Below are 22,860 nucleotides of genomic sequence, written 5' to 3'. Positions count from 1 at the left end.
TATAAATAGTAACGGTGACCTTGACCTTAACCTTGGCGCCCTGAAACACGAACTTGTTTGAGGTATTGCCATGCTGGACCCATATATGAAGTTTGGTCAGGATCCTGTTCAAAAATGAAGTCGCATTACAGCGCTGACAAAGATTTTCTATAAATAGTAACGGTGACATTGGCCTTGACCTTGGCGCCCTAAAACACGGACTTGTTTGAGGTATTCCCATGCTGGACCCATATATGAAGTTTGGTCAGGATCCGTTCAGAAATGAAGTTGCAAGAGTGCTGACAAAGATTTTCTATAAATAGTAACGGTGACCTTGACCTTGACCTTGGCACCCTGAAACACGAACTCGTTCGAGGTATTCCCATGCTGGACCCATATATATGAAGTTTGGTCAGAATCCGTTCAAAAATGAAGTCGCAAGAGCGCTGACAAAAAGTGAACATACGTACGTACGTACGTACGTACGAACGGAACGCTATATCCCCTCCCCGACTTTCGTCGCAAGGGGATAATAACTGTAATTTATATAATCTGACATTTCAAATCAAAACAAAATACACATTTACGTAATCATTAATTTCTTGTATTCATGTATGATTCTCAAAAGATACATTTAATCAAATGCAATGGAAATTTCGACAATTTTTCAGTAATAAATATAATTAATTCAAATCTACCCTTGACAACAGATTCAATCACAAATGTCACAAAAAAATGTGACTAGATCTTACAAGTTACATGCATCAAAGTACATGTATGTCCCAGATGTCATTTAAACACATTCTGGATGTAATTCAAGCACTTCCCAGGTGTCATACCATTACAAACATCCAGGATGTCAACCAAGTAGATATCTCTCTGATTCAAGCATGTTTAAAGACTTATCCAAGCACATCCCACAGACCATGGAGTGTGAATCCATCTCGTAATTTTTCTATTGCCAGCCCAAGCTCCTCCGAGTACACAGGGTCGCGATCCTTGTCCTTACTACCATCCGCAAAGTAGGCCTGAATAAATAACGAAAAAATGTTTGCTTTAAAAATCAGAATTTACTTGTTATCTGAAATACAACACCAAGTATCAGAGTAGTTTGCAAAGGTCCCAAGGACCTGTGGAGGCATCAAAACAGTGAAAAGTGATCCACAGAAAAAGTATTGCCAGACAGGATGATATACAATGTACGCCTGTCGTAATGCTTAAATAGGCAAAGGACAATAACTGTAGTATTCTTCTTTATTCTATTAAACAATTATTACTGTATGTATTTTAATAGCGTATGTATTTTTAATGTCTGTTGACTGTTGGTAATTAGATGAGGGACAGGTGGGATCATTAAGCCGTGAAGCAATTAATTCTTCACGCCTGTGGCACTTATCATTTGCATGGCTCCCCTTCGGGTTTATTACCCCATTAGAGTGGTATTTATCGTCTCTCAACCCCAATATCTACTGCAACTGGGTACACAAATTTGGGGGTTCCTGCCATGTACTATATTACACGAGGTCAACATTTACTTGTCACAAATTGTTTTTCTAAGTGTTATGTGTATTATCATTGTCACATTTAGGTAAAAAGAGCCGACCGCTCCTTCGCAAACCTGCCCACCAGCCCCTTTGGGTCAGTCAGGGCCAACATGTGCATACAATCAAGCTGTCATCCCATGCTGATAATGATAACCAAGTTAGAATGATAATTATATAATTCACAATTTTGGTTGACTTTTGGCCATGCAAGCTTTCTGCCAAATTTCATTGAATTTGGTTTGGCATTTTTGAGAAGTCGAAAGTGTAAATTATTTACGGTTTAATTATTTTCCTTCTTTCTTTTTTGCCTCTTGCTTATACATCTGATAACATGAACAAATGGAACCTGCATGTGAAATTGAGAAACATCCATCAAGTACTTTTCCAAGAAATAGTGACAATAAATTTCAATTCTAAAAATCCAAGATGGCCACCTGTCAGCAATTTTGTTTTTCTGATCAATCATCTAAATTAAAATGGAACATCTAGGGACCAAGGTGAACCTACACATGAAGCTTGAGGAATATCCCTCCAGTTTTTATTCGAGAAAGAGTGACAACCAACTTCAATTCTCGATATCAAAGATGGCTACCTGTCGGCCATATTGTTTTTCTTATCAAAAATCTAAATTCAATTGGCACAACTAGGGACCAAGGGAAACCCACACATGAAGTTTGAAAAATATCCCTTCAGTTCAGGATTGTTTATGTACGGACGACAGACACAGGGAGATTTGAATAGCCTACCCTCTGATTGTGGACAACACTGTGCCATTATACTCCAATCGAAGTTTGACTGAGGTATAAAAATCTGGAAGTAAAATAAATCATTCTGTAATGTATGGCACCCATTTGTAACAACTCACAGCAAAGGCATCAGATGATCCTTCATTTTCTATCTCCACGTCATCCTGTACACGCTCCACGGACAGGTCCTGACTGTCGTCCAGCTGGAAAATATAATTAGGGAGACTGACCATCAAGAAATATGAAAATAAGGGAATGTAAAAGAAATATTAATTGTAAAACATAAAACATGGGAAAAATATAAACAAAGATAGATTTACATAGAGACAAGGGGGTAAAATATCAGCAATAGAGCCATAGATAAACAGGTAGAGTAGAGAATGTTAAATATACAAACATGGCATATGACTATGTACAGATGTAGTAGTTCTTAAATCATACAAACAGACCAGATCACTGAACTGAGTGGTAGGTGGGAGGGTTAAGAGTGAATGGTGAAAGGGTTGGTCTGAGTGATTGGTGAAAGGGTTGGTCTGAGTGATGGGTGAAAGGGCTGGTCTGAATGATTGGAGAAAGTGTTGGTCTGAGTGATTGGTAGAAAGGTTGGTCTGAATGATTGGAGAAAGTGTTGGTCTGAGTGATTGGTAGAAAGGTTGGTCTGAGTGATTGGTAGAGGGGTGGGTCTGAGTGATTGGTAGAGGGGTGGGTCTGAGTGATTGGTAGAGGGGGTGGTCTGAGTGATTGGTAGAGGGGTGGGTCCGAGTGACTGGTAGAGGGGTGGGTCTGAGTGATTGGTAGAGGGGTGGGTCTGAGTGAATGGTAGAGGGGGTGGTCTGAGTGATTGGTAGAGGGGTGGGTCCGAGTGATTGGTAGAAAGGTTGGTCTGAGTGATTGGTAGAGGGGTTGGTCTGAGTGACTGGTAGAGGGGTGGGTCTGAGTGATTGGTAGAGGGGTGGGTCTGAGTGATTGGTAGAGGGGGTGGTCTGAGTGATTGGTAGAGGGGTGGGTCTGAGTGATTGGTAGAGGGGTGGGTCTGAGTGATTGGTAGAGGGGGTGGTCTGAGTGATTGGTAGAGGGGGTGGTCTGAGTGATTGGTAGAGGGGTGGGTCTGAGTGATTGGTAGAGGGGTGGGTCTGAGTGATTGGTAGAGGGGTGGGTCTGAGTGAATGGTAGAAAGGTTGGTCTGAGTGATTGGTAGAAAGGTTGGTCTGAGTGATTGGTGGAAGTATTGGTCTGTATGCAGGGCTCTACAATAACTTTTTTTCTCACTTGTCCTATCGGACAAGAACTTTTGAAAACCACTTGTCTGAAAGTCCAAACTTTCAGCAACAATCTTGCATAATAATTAAACTATTTCGTTTTGAAGAAACCAAACACTGTCAAACCCATCTTGTTTAACAAATTAGAACTTCCCAAATGCTAGCACTCAGGCAGCCTTTTCAAATGCAAAATTGACACTGATTACAATTCATTTTCAGAACATTGACTTCATCTTACAGAGCAACACAAAAATACTTCCTAAAGATACCATTCATTTAGTGTGTTTGATATCACTGGAATAAAAAATATGATTGATGTACAGTCAAACCTGTATTAAGCGGCCACCCAAGGGACCGACAGATATTGGCTGCTTAAGACAGGTGACTGCTTAAACCAGGTTGGCCAGAAACGGCCTGTTGTCCAATTCTTTTTTCAACAGTTTATTGAATTTATCATATTATAATACACTTATTGATATTGATAACAATATACCGTGTACAGTGTATTTTGAAATGAAAACCAACAAAGATCAAAGTTTTGATGAATTTGATAAAATACCTGGCCATGTGATCATCGCGGATGGCTACTTCCGGACAAAATGGCCGCTTAATACAGGACGATACAATGACTCGGGGCAGATTTTTGTGGCTGTTGGCCACGTTAGACAGGTGACCGCTAATTTCAGGTTCATTATATAGTGTTTTCCATCGGGCGGACCACAGACTGGCCGCTTAACGGAGGTGGTCGCTTATTCAAGGTGGCCGTTAGAGCAGGTTTGACTGTATTTTTTTTTTCCAAGAAAAAATAATGTCATCAATCTGACGTGTTTTAACAATTAGCTATATATATATAGAGTTGCTTCCATTTAACTGGATCGCAAGGAAACCATCCCGCCACACTAGGATAACAACTCATTTTGACATACCTTTTCTTCAGTTTCGAACTCAACACCAAAGAGAGGACAAGCACTGTAGACACGATGTAAGCTCTGTATCTCCTTTACAACCTGCTGTAGTTTCTCGGCAGGGTCGATTCTGAACCCTAACACAAAGCCTCCACTCTGTCAATGATAGGAAAGAAATTATAAATAAATAAAAATCATACAGTGGAACTTCTCTCTACTGATCATACACAGTACATTGATATTTGGCCAGTTTAGAGAGGGTTCAGATTGGAAAAGTGGACCATATTTACAAGTCAGGATCCGGGGATAATATTGATCTAATGCATTTTTTTTTAAATCTTCAAAGCAAATTTGCTAATGTGATTTCCCTGGATGATAAACTATTATAAAGTTTACTCAGCACCTTACAAGCCCCACCAATTTCCAGCATTATATGACACCAGTGGAACTAGAGGATAATTACAAGAGCTGTTGGAGAACAGCATAGCTCGTCTCGCAAATGTTTGTCAATAAATAATTAAATATATTAAATGGAATGGTTTCGCAAATTGCATTAATAATATTTATATTGTTTACTTGATCAGATTGTGTTTAATTGTGAATTCATGCAATTTTTAAAACCATACCAATTTATATACATGTATATATAAATTATTTATTGACAAACATTCGGGAGACAAGCTATGCTGTTGATTAAATGAATATGTTAAATACAAAGGTAATTGCTTTTGGACATATTTCTTCAATTTTTTGATAAAATATTATCCTAATGAGAGTTCTCTCCCTTGAAAAATGTGGACCGGTATAAATTGTCTAATGTGAGCATTTTCACATTGTTTTCTTTTCAGTTTCACTCCAAGAAGGGATAGTGTAACTCCATAGGGACTCTTTTACCAAATACAAGTATCAGCACCCAAGTACTATCATAAAGTGATGTGTTAATAGCTTTCAACATTTGCACAAAAATCAAGGGATAGTTTAACCCCCACAGGGAACCTAATACCATGTATTACTATGCCTTTCAACACTCAAAACATAAACTTAACACAAAGTCCAAAGATTTTAAAAAAAACCCAAGAGGCCCAAAGGGCCTTAACGGTCACCTGAGATTTGAAATATTTCGGCCAACTAAATTGACCCTTTTTGGCCCCACCCATCAGTCCTAATGGGGTCAGTCTATGAAGAGTATTTGATTCTAACATATAGTAGATAAGAAGATTTTTGAAATTTCAGTCAATTTGACCCTTTTTGGCCCCGCCCACCAGCCCCTGGGGGTCAACTAGGGCCAACATGTACATACCATCAAACTGTCATCCCATGCTGATAATTTGATACAAGTTAGAATGAATTCCAATACAAATCCAACAAATAATAGTCAAAAATGTGATTTCCCTATATAAACTATAGTAAAGTTTACCCCCTCCCCAGGGGCAAACGTGAGACCCCAGGGTCATGAAATTCACAATTTTGGTAAAGCACCTGAAGAGCGTTCCATCTATGAAGAGTATTTGATTCTAACATATCTGAGAGTAGAGAAGAAGATTTTTGAAATTTCAGTCAATTTGACCCTTTTTGGCCCCGCCCACCAGCCCCTGGGGGTCAACCAGGGCCAACATGTACATACCATCAAACTGTAATCCAATGCTGATAATTTGAACCAAGTTAGAATGAATTCCAATACAAATCCAACAAATAATAGTCAAAAATGTGATTTCCCTATATAAACTATAGTAAAGTTTACTCCCTACCCAGGGGCAAATGTGAGACCCCAGGGTCATGAAATTCTCAATTTTGGTAAAGCACCTTAAGACCCTTCCATCTATGAAGAGTATTTGATTCTACCATATCTGAGAGTAGAGAAGAAGATTTTTGAAATTTCAGTCAATTTGACCCTTTTTGGCCCCGCCCATCAGCCCCTGGGGGTCAACCAGGGCCAACATGTACATACCATCAAACTGTCATCCCATGCTGATAATTTGAACCAAGTTAGAATGAATTCCAATACAAATCCAACAAATAATAGTCAAAAATGTGATTTCCCTATATAAACTATAGTAAAGTTTACCCCCTCCCCAGGGGCAAACGTGAGACCCAAGGGTCATGAAATTCTCAATTTTGGTAAAGCACCTTAAGACCCTTCCATCTATGAAGAGTATTTGATTCTACCATATCTGAGAGTAGAGAAGAAGATTTTTGAAATTTCAGTCAATTTGACCCTTTTTGGCCCCGCCCATCAGCCCCTGGGGGTCAACCAGGGCCAACATGTACATACCATCAAACTGTCATCCCATGCTGATAATTTGAACCAAGTTAGAATGAATTCCAATACAAATCCAACAAATAATAGTCAAAAATGTGATTTCCCTATATGAACTATAGTAAAGTTTACCCCCTCCCCAGGGGCAAATGTGAGACCCCAGGGTCATGAAATTCACAATTTTGGTAAAGCACCTGAAGACCCTTCCATCTATGAAGAGTATTTGATTCTACCATATCTGAGAGTAGAGAAGAAGATTTTTGAAATTTCAGTCAATTTGACCCTTTTTGGCCCCGCCCACCAGCCCCTGGGGGTCAACCAGGGCCAACATGTACATACCATCAAACTGTCATCCCATGCTGATAATTTGAACCAAGTTAGAATGAATTCCAATACAAATCCAACAAATAATAGTCAAAAATGTGATTTCCCTATATAAACTATAGTAAAGTTTACCCCCTCCCCAGGGGCAAACGTGAGACCCCAGGGTCATGAAATTCACAATTTTGGTAAAGCACCTGAAGAGCCTTCCATCTATGAAGAGTATTTGATTCTACCATATCTGAGAGTAGATAAGAAGATTTTTGAAATTTCAGTCAATTTGACCCTTTTTGGCCCCACCCCTCAGGCCCCTGGAGGGTGGGGACCATATAATTCACAATTTTGGTTGACCTTCAGCCATAGAAACTTTCTGCCAAATTTCATTGAATTTTGTTAAGTGGTTTTGGAGAAGAAGTCGAAAATGTAAAAAGTTTACGGACGGACGACGGACGACGACGGACAAAAGGCGATTAGAATAGGTCACTTGAGACTTCGTCTCAGGTGACCTAAAAACAAAAAAAAAACACAGATGTAAAAAGAAAAAATCCAATTTTTCTAAAGTTTTATTCCAGGAAGGGATTGTCTTACTCCATAGGGACTCTATTGCCAAATATCAGCACCCTAGTACAATTATAAAGTGATGTATTAAAACCTCTTGTACACTTGCACCAAAAACTTAACGCAGAAATATTCCAAGTTCAAAAAATTGAAAAATCTGGGTTTCTTTTCAAAAAAATCTTGGAAGTTTAACTCCGGCAGGGGATAGTTTAACTCCAGAGGGAGTCTATTACCAACTATCAGCACCCGAGTACAATTATAAAGTGATGTATTAATACCTCTTAACGCAAACATTTTCTAAGTCCAAAAATTTTCAAAAATCTGGTTTTTTCCCAAAAAATCTTTTAGTTTAACTCCGGCAGGGGATAGTTCAACCCCCACAAGGACAATATTACCATAAATTACTATGCCTTTCAACACTTGCACCAAAAACTTAACATTTGAAAAACCAACGCCGACGCCGGAGTGACAACATAAGCTCTCACTCTTCTTCGAAGAGACGAGCTAAAAATGTGTTTTTCAAGATGGCGGCTATCTTGGATTTCAGTCAGAACCAATCGGTGGAACTTGAGAAGTTTGAAATGTGAAAAGTTTTTGGATTGTGGACAGCAAACGGCACATGGCAGATGACGAAGGAAGACGCACGACTGCTATATATGTCATCCTGACCCTTTAGGTCAGATCACCTACTTATGACTGCTACTTATCCTTTGTACCTTAATGTTTCAGACCGAATTTGGTTGTAATCCATTAAGGTAAAAAGGATGAGTAGCAATTTAATGCCAAATTTCAGCTTAGTTCCCCTTTTTGTGCCCCATTCGTCTGTAGCCAGGTGTGGTTGGGTGGCATAGTGGTAACACACCAAGGAGCCCCGATCGGATGTGAAAAGACATAAGGTCACCTGCCTGACCATGCATGTAGGTTTTCCCGCGGTTCTCCAGTTTCCTCCCACATCAAGACCCCTTGCGCGCTTCCACCCAGGCCAACAAGCATCCTTGATATAAGTTACATAACTTGTTTCGCAATTTACAAAGGAGGAGTACTGTAGCATTTTAAATGCAAAATTTTCCCAATCTGGGATCCAGCCCCTCTGTTCAAAACGGTCAGACCAGCCTCATTTATATCAATAAGTATTGCCCTCCCCAAATAATATTGCAGACCAAATTTTGGTTGAAATCCACTAAAGGAAGAGTAACAATCTAAAAGTAAAAGTCAGCACGGTACAAAATAACAGACAAACATGATGCCTATACGTCATACTGACCTTTTGTGAAGATGACCTAAAAACCTCCATTTTGTGAAGGTATGGGTGAAAAAATATCCCATGCTTAAAAGTGACGTGTAGCACCGGGTAAATAAATCTGACGTACCTTTTTACATCTGTTTAAAAGTATGTTTGTATAGGTTGGCATAAATCTTACTTTATTAGTTCACCAAAAGCCAGCTATTGAAGTTTCTATCGAGTAATATCTAATAGTAGTCCGAAAATGTACAACAAACACTAGTCTGATTAAACTATAATCTTTTCTATAAATTGTTCACTTGAATGTAAGTGTCGATCAACAAGAAATTATACTTTTCCTTTTTTATCATGGTAGATTAAAGTTTCTCCACTTAAACAAATTTAATTTTACCTGTTGAGAGCTTTCCACAACAAGGGCTAATCCAAATTTGGAATCTCTGATTTTCACAGATCTCTGAAAATAGATAAATAAAAAAGTCAAAGTATTGTTGTGTTTTAGCAAGAATGTTTTATACTTCTTCCAAATTTTAGCATAATTTCAAAATTTCCAACATTCATACTGCTATGATAGCCACGACAGTCACAAATTTTTCTCCTTTTTTATGATTTCAAACATAAAAACTAGTGTAGAATAATATAGTTTAAAGGCAAACTACAAATTCTAAATTAGTTTCAAGTATCAAATCAAGCTTTGGGGATATTTTAAGTTGTCAATCTAATTAAAATATAGATGGGTCATTCTCACTACGTTACATGAACAAGTAGTCACAGGGGTCAAAGATTCTATGGACGTTAACTATTGTATGGTTCAAGAGACAAATTTAAGAAAGATCAACTGAGGAAAATAAACATTAAAATAATAGACAATAAACTGTTTTATCCCTGAGCATTCCAAACTATTTTCTGCACATAATACAACCTACACTCGCTCTGCCTGATTTGTGTCAAATAAATATTGACTTGATGGACTGTATATTGAAGGGCTCCCTTCCTTTGTCTAATGTCATCACCCATCAAAAACACTTTTTGACTCATAATATCTCTAATGCTGGCTTAATTTCAGATTTCAAACAAAATCAGAATTTGAATGGATGCCTTTAAAATAATTTAAGCCAACAATTTCTAGTTATAATGATAGGGTTCAGATCAATTATAATAGGGTTCAGATTAAGTATGATGCAAGGGGCAAGATGAATTATGATACTAGGGGTCAGATTAATGATGATAATAGGGGTCAAATGAATTATGATAATAGGGGTCAAATGAATTATGATACTAGGGGACAGATTAATTAGGATACTAGCTAGGGGGCAGGTTAGTTATGATACTAGGGGTCAGATTAATTATTGAATTAATAGGGGTCAGATTAGTTATGATACTAGGGGTCAGATTAGTTATGATACTAGGGTTCAGATTAATTATTATACTAGGGGTCAGATTAGTTATGATACTAGGGGTCAGATTAATTATGATACTAGGGGTCAAATGAATTATGATACTAGGGGTCAGATTAGTTATGATACTAGGGGTCAGATTAGTGATGATAATAGGGGTCAAATGAATTATGATAATAGGGGTCAGATTAATTATGATACTAGGGGTCAGATTAATTATGATACTAGGGGTCAGATTAGTTATGATACTAGGGGTCAGATTAGTTATGATACTAGGGGTCAGATTAGTTATGATAATAGGGGTCAGACTTATTAGGATAGGGATCAGTTTAATGATGGGTTTTATTATTTTGCAGATTTTCTGATATTTCATAACATATTTAATAATTAAATGTTAATACAAATGTAATACAGAAATACACACCATCTGTAGGTATGGGATGCTGACGTTGAAAGACTCGTTGATGTTTGCATGCCACACCAAACGTACATTTGTGATGAAGAATGTCCCAAGATTACCCTGTAATAAAAAGGCAAGCAAATTCAAAACACAACCCTCAAGTTTTGATCACATAATGATTTTTTGTTGAGCAGTTCTGGCCTTACAGACCGACAGGACAATGACTGACCTCAATCTGCCTCTCATGTACGTTCACATTTACATACACCATATGTATTTCAGGGGAGTTATATTTGCTAAAACATGAAAAGCTGTATACAGTACGGTAAATGTACTTCATCATTATTTATCGTTATCCTCATCATTCATCCTCATCATCTTTTCATCATCATTGATTAACACAATCTACATTAACTTCATCATTTATAATCATAAATCATTTTTATGAGTCACTTTCAACCATTATCTTGTCCATCATCATCATCATCATCATCATCCTTAAACCTTATATTCATCACCGCTCACTGACAACAAATATATGAACAGTTTAATATTTAGAGGATATTGAATGGTTTCCCCTTTAATATAACATACAGAAGTGTATATATTTCACGAGTATGACAGAATATCAATATTTTCATGAGTGCGAAGAACAAGTGAAATATATGTTATATTAAACAGGAAACCATTCAATTTTCTTTATATTGCATATATTTAAAAACTTAATAATATATATTTAAAAAACAAAATTAAAAATATCGAAAAAATTAACAGTGTCAAAAAGTGCGGGAATCCGTAACAACTTGACGATGCCATTTTGAAAGGACTGATCAACGTAATTTAAGCGTTTTCTGCTGTTATCGAAGAATTTGTGCATAAAGAACTGATGTTAAGTGAGTATTTTGTCAAAAACTAGTCGTAATATTTCAGAAATACAGCAAAATAGCCAATATAATATATCTATCTTTGCTTCGATTGGAAATGAGGTGAATACAAAGGTTCGCTCTGATTGGTCAAAAATGTTAAACTTATATTTTTACTGCAAAATCTTATATTTTCACTGCTTATCACTGCAGTTAAAATAAAAGTTTTAGTAGTTTGATAAATTTCTATATTTCACTGGCAAAAATGCAATACAAATTATCAAGCTACCAAAGGAAGGTATTTTCTATGGAGCCATTTATGAAACTATTAATAATTTACTCATTTTTTGTTTTATTTTCAAGATCTATTTTACACAATTTTATTTCATCTTGTTAATATGAAAAAATATCCTTTACAGCTATACCTTCAAAAACTCATCTTGCAGGGCAAACATGCAGAAAATTCAAGTAAATTTTACACAGTTATGGAAAAGGTAACTAACAGAACATCTAGTTTATAAAGGTATCCAGATAACACCGGTTCTATCATTATGTATCTATGTAAAGTGGGGCCAAGTGAAAGTCTGGGTTTGAAAAGGTCTTCAGGGTTTACACAAGTTGCCCTATAAACAGCTTACCTGATCACTAGATAAATTCCATACTCCATTCACGTTGTCGTAGATCTGTTCCTGTGGCAGAAGTCGCAGCTGTTTGTTATGAACCAGTGCACCACGTAGCTTCAGATCACGGTATAACTTGGATGTATCGTAAGCCCTGTTTCAGACAAATATTTATATCAAAAGGCAACAGTTCTATTGGATTCAAACACTTAGCGTTTCTGAAATTTTACTTCAGCATTTTAATTCTTAATGAACTGTTAAATTTGATATCTCTCTGAATATCACATATTCTTCAAATAAGAAGTGATATTGAACAAGGTACCTGGTACCTGAAAAAGAAATACATGCATTCAAACCTGCCTTAACTACCACCTGTATTAAGTGACCCCCCCTCCCTTGTAAGCGACATATTGTTTCCGCTCAATGTTATACCAGGGACCTCAGATTTAAAATGAAAGCAGAAGTCATAATCAAGAAGAAATTGCATGAAGCAATGTTACTGGGCTGCTTTTAAAGATTTAAAGATACATCAGAACTGCATGAAATTTCTGATTCAGTCTCTAAAAATGTCTTCCCTTCCTAGTACATCGCTATTGTTGCGAATGTACGTGACGAGCTGACTTCTCTAAGCGAAGGTATTTATGCGACCTTATCTTGCACAACATTTACGGGTGTCAGAGTAAAATAGTAGTTTTCATTGTATAAGCAGTGCCTTTACAGCAATTCACTTAGTGATAGCTATATATAGCTGCACGTTTGTGTGATAGTCCAAGGTCAGTACACGGTTAGCTGTGTTCATAAGTGTTGTTTTGAACGTGGGCTCGTACATTGTGTTCATATTGGATGAAAATGAATGCCAAAATTGTTCTTATAGCTCCCCGCACGGGTGATGAAATTGAGAACATCATAGCCGAGATTGACGCCCTTATTGTGTTGATTAAGCACCAGAAATCCTCTTCGGACATCTCCCCTAATTCAGACGGCTCTCTGACCTCACCGAAACAAATGCCCTGTAATTTAGATTGGGATAGCGCAGTGGCAGAGTCCCGTCATGAAAAAGGCTCCGAAGGAGCTCAATGTTTTAAGGAGTTTCTGTTGTATAGAGTCACCGGAGAGGATTACCTGTCGAAATGAAGCCCCCGAAGGGAGTCCCTGTTTGAAAAAGGCCTGAGAAGGGGACTTTTGTTGTAGTGGCATCGGAGACGGGCTTCGCAAGTGATGATGACTCGGAGGACTCGTGGTCAGAGGCCTAGGTTAGGGTTTTATGTGGGGAAGTAACTCAGGATATGGTTGTCGGTGCTACAGAGGCTCTGGCTTTGAGGACCAGTTGTGAAGAGGTCCTGGATGGGGGTTCCTGTTGTGAGGAGGCCATGAGTAGGGGTTCCTGTTCTAAGAAAGCCCTTGATTTAGGTTTAAGTTGCAAGGAGGCCATTGAGAGGTATTCCTGTGGTGACAGGACTCTTGATGGGACTTTATGTTGTGAAGAGGCAATGGGGGCAAGTTCCTTCTGTGTGGAGGTCCATTTAGTAGCTGTCAACACGCTGCTTTATGCCGCCCTTATGCATGAGGTGGATTGGATGTTGACGCGTTCAACACACTCAATCCTTGTGTTCTCAATCCTCAGGCCGATTGAACAATTGGTCAAGCTTGTACACGGACATATTTACGTACCTCAGTCGCGTGATTGTAGACTACACCTGCCATTGTCGGCATATTATATATTGTTGTATATTATATATATATTCAGTCATCTTGCACAACACTATGATGACACCCCAGATCGCTATGATGACACCCAAGAACGAACAGAACTACTTTATTTCTGAAACAAGAATTCCATTGAAGTGGATGACAGTATTGACTGTTGACCTGCGCAGAAAGTTTGGTGATTACAAGAGTTATTACATGAACAAATATTTTCTATTTATAGTAACAGACTCTTGACCTTTGACGTTTGGACCAGTAAAAATATAACCCTTGTGGTAAGAAAAAATTGCATGAAGTCTGAGATTGATTGGCTGACGGGAACTTGAGTTATCGCAGGGAAACAGATTTTCTATTTTTAGTAACTGGCTGACTGACTTTTTTTATATCCTCTTTGTTTGAGAGATTATGAAAGTCTTAACATATGTTTACATCAAATGAAAAATATATGCAATATACATAATCATCTCTGAGATCATTACAGGTATCAGGTCGGCAATGTTTACCATCAATATGGATCACTGGTCTCGATTTAGTTGAATATCGTTTGAATTACCGAGTATAATTGACACCGTCGATCGTCTGGAAGGTTATCAAATTGAACATAATCTAATACATCTAAGAAATTAAAAAGTCTAACAACTTATCATCACTTTTGAACAGCAATGGAAACTGGATAAGGAAATGTAAAGTAATATCATCAGATTGTTTCTGACATATCACAGTATCTCTTTCGTACCGGTGTAGCACGGTAGGACAATTGTGTAAGTTTCCACATATATTTAGGGAAATCCAGACTAATCAACCACAGTGGAATAGGACCATGCGAAGTATGGATAGAGCAATATGTTTGTAATGTTTTTGAACACACTATATATTGTCTTGCCACCTTTTTTCGTAGAATTCTATAGTCCTCTTACAGAAGTTTCTTCATGAGGTACATGAAGGGCAGAAGCCGTCAAATACATAGTCCAGTAACATGCTTGAAATCTCTAGTTTTGCTGCAGTTGTAAATATGTCATGATTGAAACTTTCTGCTTTAAGGAATATGATACTGAATACGAAAGAGCACAACCAAATTATAAAAAGCGTTTTCAACACATACTTATTACTTGCCTAGCAGAGCTTGTTTCAAAATACGTGTTTCCTTATGTCAACATTACTGTATCTATCCAATAATCCAATCGCCCGTGTTGTAACAAGTGTCGGGGATGTCTTTTGGAAACCTTGGCACCTCTGTGCGGCACATCTTTGAACAAATCCGAGATCTTGGCATGAATGTTGTGTTTGGTTAGCTTAAAGTTCTGATCCATAGAGTATGCATGACGGCACTATATTTTCTATCAGTGTTCAACTGGTTCGTGGATTACTTCCTCCACTGTGAATACCAACACTCATTAATGAATTCAATGTTTGCCTTCCTTCTGTACACAACGTTTTGATGTTTTCGTCACAGTGCAGATTTTACATAAGTGTAATTCCTGTGTATTCCTTGGAGGTGACCCAATGTATAGGCTGTTTTACCAGTCTACATTCAATCAGCAGTATGCGCTTTGCATTTATCATATTACATTATATACTATTAGAAAACATCATAAGTGAGCTCTTGGCGGGATTATAATTTAAGCGCCATTTTCGTGAAAAATCAAAAACCACGTCTAACAGGCAATGCACTCCTTGTTTGACCTTGTATGGTTTCCCCGTTATTCCTTCGTATAATACACATGACGTTACGTCCCTGAACGTTAATAGATTGTCCGTTTAATCATTATTCCTTTTGCAAACATGACATGCACATCATATTGTTATTGAAATGACAAAGTGAAAGAAACTCTATCATGATTGTATATTGGCAAAGCTACACTAAAATTAAAGTACGAGTGACAAAACGAAATATTGCAAATGTACATGTATTGACCAGTCTTTACACTAAACTTATATAAGTGACAGAGTGGCGTTATAATGATGATGTAAAGTTGACAAATATTGACCAAACTCTGCACCAAAAATGACAACTCGCTAAATTCAAACACTCAGGTAACTTGATTTTTTCTTGCGGTCCTGTCGAGTTTGAGTTCTCATATTCAATTATCTATAAATTTTATATATGATAATTATGTGACAATGTGAATAATTAAGAACTTTTTTTTTGGATCATTTTCCTTGAACCTGCATGATAAAGAGACCATGCACCTGTCATATGTGACCTTAATAGCCTTTTATTGGCTCCTCGGAAGGTCACATGACAGGTTGACTTGTAAAATCTTTCTGACACTTCAAGAAAGAGTGTAAAACATCACACACACATACCTGTGTACTGCTATGACTGTGGTGAACAGACGAGGTGACCCTGGGATCTGTAGATAGAACATAATGTAATCAGCACATATTTTAATAGCAAACCTAATTTATATTGATGCCTTGTTCATCAGCATTAATTAAGTCAATTTGGTTAGTGCACATGAAATGTATCAATTGCAACATATGTTGATGAATGTGTAAGTACAGTTTTCTTTGATATATCAGGTTTCGAGATATTTTTTCCTTACTGTATATGAAATGTAGTTGATTTATCAGAAAAATATTTTAAGATGTCCTTAACCATATGGGATAAGACCCGACTAGATTCAGAGATCCATACATGTATATCAAAGTCAGCATTCATAAGAGTAACATCCTTGTATCCAGATGTGCCAGAGAATACAACATCACCCTCTGATACATATACAGTCAATATCTAATAATTACAGGCCCTGATTTATTTGAGCGAAAAAAATCTGTTCTCAGAGTATACTCAGTTACCTTGAATCTTTGAGATATCTCAAAGTTTGCTTACGAACGAGATGACAAGGTTAAACTGTATATATATATAAACAATGTATCTTGTATATCAGAGGAAAAATCTAATATGCTTGGAAATTATAATGGTTGTTTGAACAATGTTTTGAGTGTTTCGAAGAATTTAGCTCCCGGCCAGTTCAAAACAGAACATTACGACATATTTAGAATACCACAGTTACCTGACTTCAGATATTCTCCCATGTGCATCACTTAAAAGCTAGAGTATCAAGAAAGAGACAATTAAAGGTCAAAGTTTAAGAGTCAAACCCTCACATTTCATTTGCTGCTGTTCATCTATACTTACTAAATTTGTGAAGATAAATTCAAATCTGGTGGTATTGCACTTTGTCAAAACATACAAAGCTTCAGTAGTACCCCTTAATTTCTGTACAAAACAAAAATATTCAAGATATAAAATAAGGTAGATTGAAATTATGAAATTATTTCAAACTCAAAATCATTGAATCAAAATCACAGGACATTTAAACTTTTCTAAAAGCATTTATTTTCAAAATGTATTTCTTTACAGGAGAGCAGAACATCCAAAAACTTCTCTTACATTTCTCATAAAAATATGTAACAATTAATTTCATACAGACAATCAGTTTAAGCAAAATGTGTCCTAAGTTACAACTGTTTTAAGTTTCAATAAATGTATTGCTAACACAGTATTTAAACTGCACAGAGAGGACAGTACAATTAATTTATACAGCAATGGCAGTTAATTCACCTCTACACACAAATTAGAAATCTGTCAAGTATTACAAAACTTAGAGGTTGATCTCACAAATGGATCTGGTGATTTAATTCCTTATAAATACGAATTACTTTATTTAAAGAATGTTCACTCTTAACAAGAGGCCCAATGGATCACTCAACTTTGAAGTTGATTTAGGTTATTTCTGCAGGTACTCTGCTGATAACCACTTTATTCAAATATCAGTGAGGCTAGGTTGATTCATGTTAATAAATTTTCTAGTTCTTCATTCCAGTACACAATTGGCCTAATATCAGGTCTCTTTGCTATCCAGAAATCATTGTTTGAAGAATTTAGCCCATTTGGCCTAAGTGACCTTGAATGTAGATCAAGGTCATTCATTTGAACAAACGTGGTAGTCCTTCACCCCAGCATGCTACAGGCCCAATATCAAATCCCTGGGCCTCTTGGTTATTGAGTAGAAGTTGTTTAAAGATTTTAGCCTATATTTGACCCAAGTGACCTTGAATGAAGGTCAAGGTTATTCATTTGAACAAATTTGGTACCCATTCACCCAAGTATGTTACAGGCCTAATATCAAGTCCATGGGCCTCTTGGTTATTGAGAAAAAGTCATTTGAAGATCTTAGCCTATTAGACCCATGTGATGTTTAATGAAGGTCAAGGTCATTCATTTGAACAAATTTGGTAGCCCATTTACCCCAGTATGCTACAGGCCTAATATCAAGTCCTTGGGCCTCCTGGTTATTGAGAAGAAGTTGTTTAAAGGAAAGGTGAGCTAACAAGTGTACATGAAGAGTACATGTACCTCTTTATAATATAACTGTATGATAATGATGGCTAAAATGATTTCATGATGAATACCATAATTGTCTTATGTCCAACAGATTAATTACTTACTGACTGGGCTGTCTTTGTTGAAATATTTATCACACAGTTAAATCCAATAGCTGCAAAAAAACAAATGTCACTGATTTTGATTTTTGGTGGGTGTTTTTTACACAGTGGGATACAGAAAGATATATATATATATATAAATATAAGAAATATAAGACTAGACATGCCCTGTGCATCAACTATAAACAGTTTTGATGACTGATGACAATGAATTTTTTTAAAAAGTTAATCATTATTGGCAATTCATACAGTGCATGTACATGCATGTATTTGCATAATGGTTATACAGTTACTCATTGTATACATGTACAGTCATGTACTCTGTATTAATTATTCTGTATAAAATACTTGCTAAAAAAATCTTTTGAGAAATGAAATATAAATTTCCATCATTAACTAATGTAAAAAGATCACAATTACATGTAAACAAAACAGGTTACCATTGATTGATAAATGATAAATAGGTTTAGGATCCTAATATTTGAAAAGGATGATAACAGATACTGATGCATATCACAAAATTATCCAAATCAAGCTAAAACCTAGCAACAGATGTCCCCTCTGACCTCAGAAAAATTTGGATAGAGTAACTGACTGAATATTGAAACCAATACTTACATAAATTGACTCGAGGCATGTTGAGCGAGTGCCAAATGATCCTTAGATTTGTGACAATTATACGGCCTGAAAATAAGACATAAGAAAATTACATGGACAGACTATATACAGTGGACCCTCGATAATCCGAACACCTTCGTTCCCAGCCCAAACCGTCCGGATTACGAGTTTTCCGGACTACCGAATTTCGTCTACCAGGTCAAAAAAAAATTGTTGTGTAAGAGTTATCTCCCTTGACTCTATACAATACGGGACGTTTTAATGACGTTTCATAAACACGTCTAATTGTCAGTCTTTTTAAAAAATAAATATACTTATGTTCTTGATATGATTCTTGTTTTCTTTTATTTTGTAGAAACTAAAAAATAAACAATGTTGTTAAAAGAACATGTGAAGTGAAAGTTGTTTTATTTATAGCGGACATATGTGACCTAGAAACAACACACATGGGTTACGTCCCAGAGGTTCACAAACGAGTAGAAATTACATACGTTAAATACCTGAAATGAAAGACCCACTATGTACAATGTACGTTTTTTTACGTAAATTATGAACCTGAAATGAAAGACCCGGTAAATGTACCATGTGTGTAATTAATAACCTGCATCTTTCAATGAGTCGTCATTACACGTAACGGTGTTACAAGCCGATATCCTTGTTTACCCAATACAATTGTTAGTGATGTTAATTACCGATAATAAATTTATTACATGCATTTGTGATTGATTAAGTATCGTATCACATACTGTATGTTAGTGAATTAATTATTGCTAACTACGAAATAGCACTATGTAAAATAACTATAATAGATATTGTACGTCAAGTTGATAAAAGCAAGACCAGTCTACACTATAAAACCCTTTAATACTGAAGCATTTAGGTCGATCGTAAAGAAAAGCAATGTACCGTTATAAAAACAGAGCTACATTGTAACACAGGTAAACACCCGGGGCTATGACCTGGCAGCGGTCGCTATGACTACGCACAGTGTCAAGCGATAGTCTGTACAGCTGTCGACACGGGTGACTTGCCCGGGTGACTTGCCAGACATTTTTCTCTCCTCGTGGTGAAAAAATCGTCCGGATTATCGGGGGAAATTTACTAATGAAAAGTACTTTCCGTTCCCAAAATGGGCTTCCGGAATCGGAAACCGAATTTCCGGACTGGTGAGTACAAATAACGTTACGGAAATCCGTTCCCGTGCTATTCCGTCCGGACTGCGAGTTTTCCGGACTATCGGCGTCCGGATTATCGCGGGTCCACTGTATAATATTAGGTATAGCATACATGTATCCTGTTTATTAAGGTGTTTACAAAGTGTCTTATCTTGTTTTCCCCCAGGATGTCCACACTAATATTGCTCCTAATCATTGAACTTGGTAATAAAACTATTTATAATTATTACCATTACATCTTTTTCAAATTCAAGTACTTAGCGACAATTATAGAAACAAGATTTTTGAATTAGTTTTTGAATTAGGTTTGTTTTTTGATCAAATGACTCATTATGAGCTAATATTGAGATTACATGGCCTTTATTATTTCCAAGCCAATACATTTTAATACAAAAGCTGGAAAGCTGAATAATAGATTACCGTATTTGACCTAATAAGGGCGCCTGCCCTAAAGGGCGCCCCTACCTTTTTACAAGAAAATAAATCTTTGACTGAGTGTCAAAATGGTGTTCAAAAGTAATAATTAATGTGAAATGTTTGTTCAATTTTCTTCAGCAAATTCAGTAACTGGAACACAAGTTTTCGCCACATTTTGTCTATTCCTACAGATGACATGTCAGTGCAGAGAGCACCCGAAACTAAACACACATACAAATTATAAATTACCATCTTTATTTGAAGATAAAGTAAAAGACTTCATTCTTGTTGATAAATAACTTTTGTTCAGAACAAAAAGCTAGTAAAAGACATTGTAAATCAATTATTAGGTCAAAGAAAACGATGTCTGATTTGATTTGGGAAATCACCTGTGTCTATAAATAGAACACAAAAGAGTTCCATTTGAACATAAAATAGAACACACGTTCTCTGGTCTAAAGATCAGCTGGCATGGTTTACAAGTTTACAGGAATATTCAAGTGATGTTTAAGCTTAATATATGATAATGAATAGATATCTTCATCTGAAATATTTTTATGGCTGAATATTTTACCGTTTCCACAGCCTTTGGTATTCTGCTATAAGGTATAGTCTGTTTCATAAAACTTCAGAATAACTAATCTTAATAAGGGCGCCCCCACTGTCAATTACCCGTGCCCTGCGCCCTTATTAGGTCAAATACGGTAAATGGAACTGCCGGTGGACAGGAAAACTTTCAACTAGAGTGTAAGAGTTTGGCTGTTTAGCACACCGCTTGCCATACTCTATATGAGAGTCGAACTATTCCTGTCCACAGAACAGGCCCTTGCTTAGTTAAGTTTCTTCATACTCCAGCAAGAGTTTCCAGTGGGATCTTGTCACCCACCATTGAATGAATCACTCTGCAAGCCTCGTGCTTTCCCCCTTGAGTTGAGATTACCCTGTCTCACCCCCAAGTACTCCAACAATGTTAGAGGTTTTACACGGCGAGATACTTTTGACAGGCGCCGTGTAACCTCTAACTGCCCATAGCTGATTTTCCCGATGCTGACGATGACATTTTCAAAGTTCGTATATTGAAAAAATATAGCGTGTCAACTTCCATTTAAATGATCAACGGGGTCCAATATATATTTCTTGCCATAATCCAATGATTAAATGAGAATAATTTCGTAACAAACACAAATTATGAAGTTTTCTTCTTCCGAAGCGGAGCAGAGCTCAAGCAGACAATACTGCCGGTAGTGATAGTAGAAATACCACGTGATTTGCCAGTTAATACAAAAATAGATTACAACCTATGTCCTACAAGCGCAATACAACAAAGTCTGTATCATTTCGTTCCGTTTGAAATAACCACAACTATTTTGTATCAACCTTTAGGCAGCCATTTTTAAAAACGACTAGAAAAGTGCTACAACGACATGGGCATGTATTTTGTGTGTTCTACACCGTATTATACATATATTTGTGTCTGTGACATACATATGGGACATATATTGCATACATGATACGTAGACATCGTTGTAATGACCTGTCAACCTTTTAAGTGTTTTTTTCAAGCATATTTCGTTGCGCCCGGATTTCGGGCGGAAACTGCATCAAAGAATTAGTGCTTCGGAAATAAGAGGTCGCAGTCAGCAAAATAATATCCGATAGAAAAAGAGCCGACCAGCGGCCTCTTATGTTATAGGAGTAACCCCCCAAGGTGAAAGACTCTATTAATCCCATTCATAGCAACCATGGGATCATGCTTTGAAGTATAAGAGGACACATTATCATAATTAAAACACATATCCAATGTACAATGATCATAATATACCTCGATCTCCATTATTGCCTTTGGTATCTTCCACAGCATCTAACCTGTCAATCATCTTTTCCCCAGGTCGCATCTTCATTTGCCTTTAAAATTAAAACACAATTTTATCTCCATCATATTATAGCCCATCTGAGAAGCTATGACGTATATATATTAATACAGGTACGGCCATGGACCTGTATCTATCTTTGGGTGAAAGTACCAAGATTCTTGAAATACTGAAGTAGCTGTATATGATTTGCCAAAACTTATCATTATTTCATATCTCTGTAGAGCTATTTCTTAAATTCTACGACTATATAATCCTTTAGGTTACGTTAATGAAGCACTGACATAATATTTAGAATGAAAATGTAGCACTTGTTCTGCGAAATTGGGAAAATGAAAAACAACTGCATTAACGGTTACATACGACGGGTTCACATCGAATCTGACATCTCTGTCTTCCCACAAGTCTTCCATCTTGATGCTTTAGAATTTCTAAGGGCACGGCTCATTTAGACGCTTTAACCTTTCCGAACGTTTTAAGCGTCCTTATGACCAATTTTCACTATATTTTTGAAAACTAAAATAAGTTAAT

The 22,860-nt window shown here is 36.8% G+C and overlaps 1 protein-coding gene across 1 annotated transcript; it reads right to left on the bottom strand.

The window, feature by feature from the left end:
- Positions 1–561: 561 nt before the first annotated feature.
- Positions 562–22,791, bottom strand: LOC117343162 (Bardet-Biedl syndrome 5 protein homolog). The gene is made up of 12 exons (XM_033905488.1): positions 22,693–22,791; positions 22,281–22,363; positions 18,867–18,932; positions 18,252–18,301; positions 16,939–17,019; positions 16,104–16,150; positions 12,108–12,243; positions 10,631–10,726; positions 9,204–9,266; positions 4,455–4,589; positions 2,389–2,472; positions 562–1,007 (listed from the first exon to the last, which is right to left on the bottom strand). Exons 1-12 carry the CDS (start codon positions 22,740–22,742, stop codon positions 882–884), a joined length of 1,017 nt encoding a protein of 338 aa, XP_033761379.1. The 5' UTR covers positions 22,743–22,791; the 3' UTR covers positions 562–881.
- Between the last annotated feature and the right edge of the window lie 69 nt (positions 22,792–22,860).

This window comes from Pecten maximus, chromosome 15 (genome assembly GCF_902652985.1).
Source record: "Pecten maximus chromosome 15, xPecMax1.1, whole genome shotgun sequence".
In the NCBI taxonomy this organism is placed as follows: Eukaryota; Metazoa; Mollusca; class Bivalvia; order Pectinida; family Pectinidae; genus Pecten; species Pecten maximus.
Note: the sequence above shows the minus strand (reverse complement) of the source record. Positions and strands in the feature narration are given on the sequence as shown.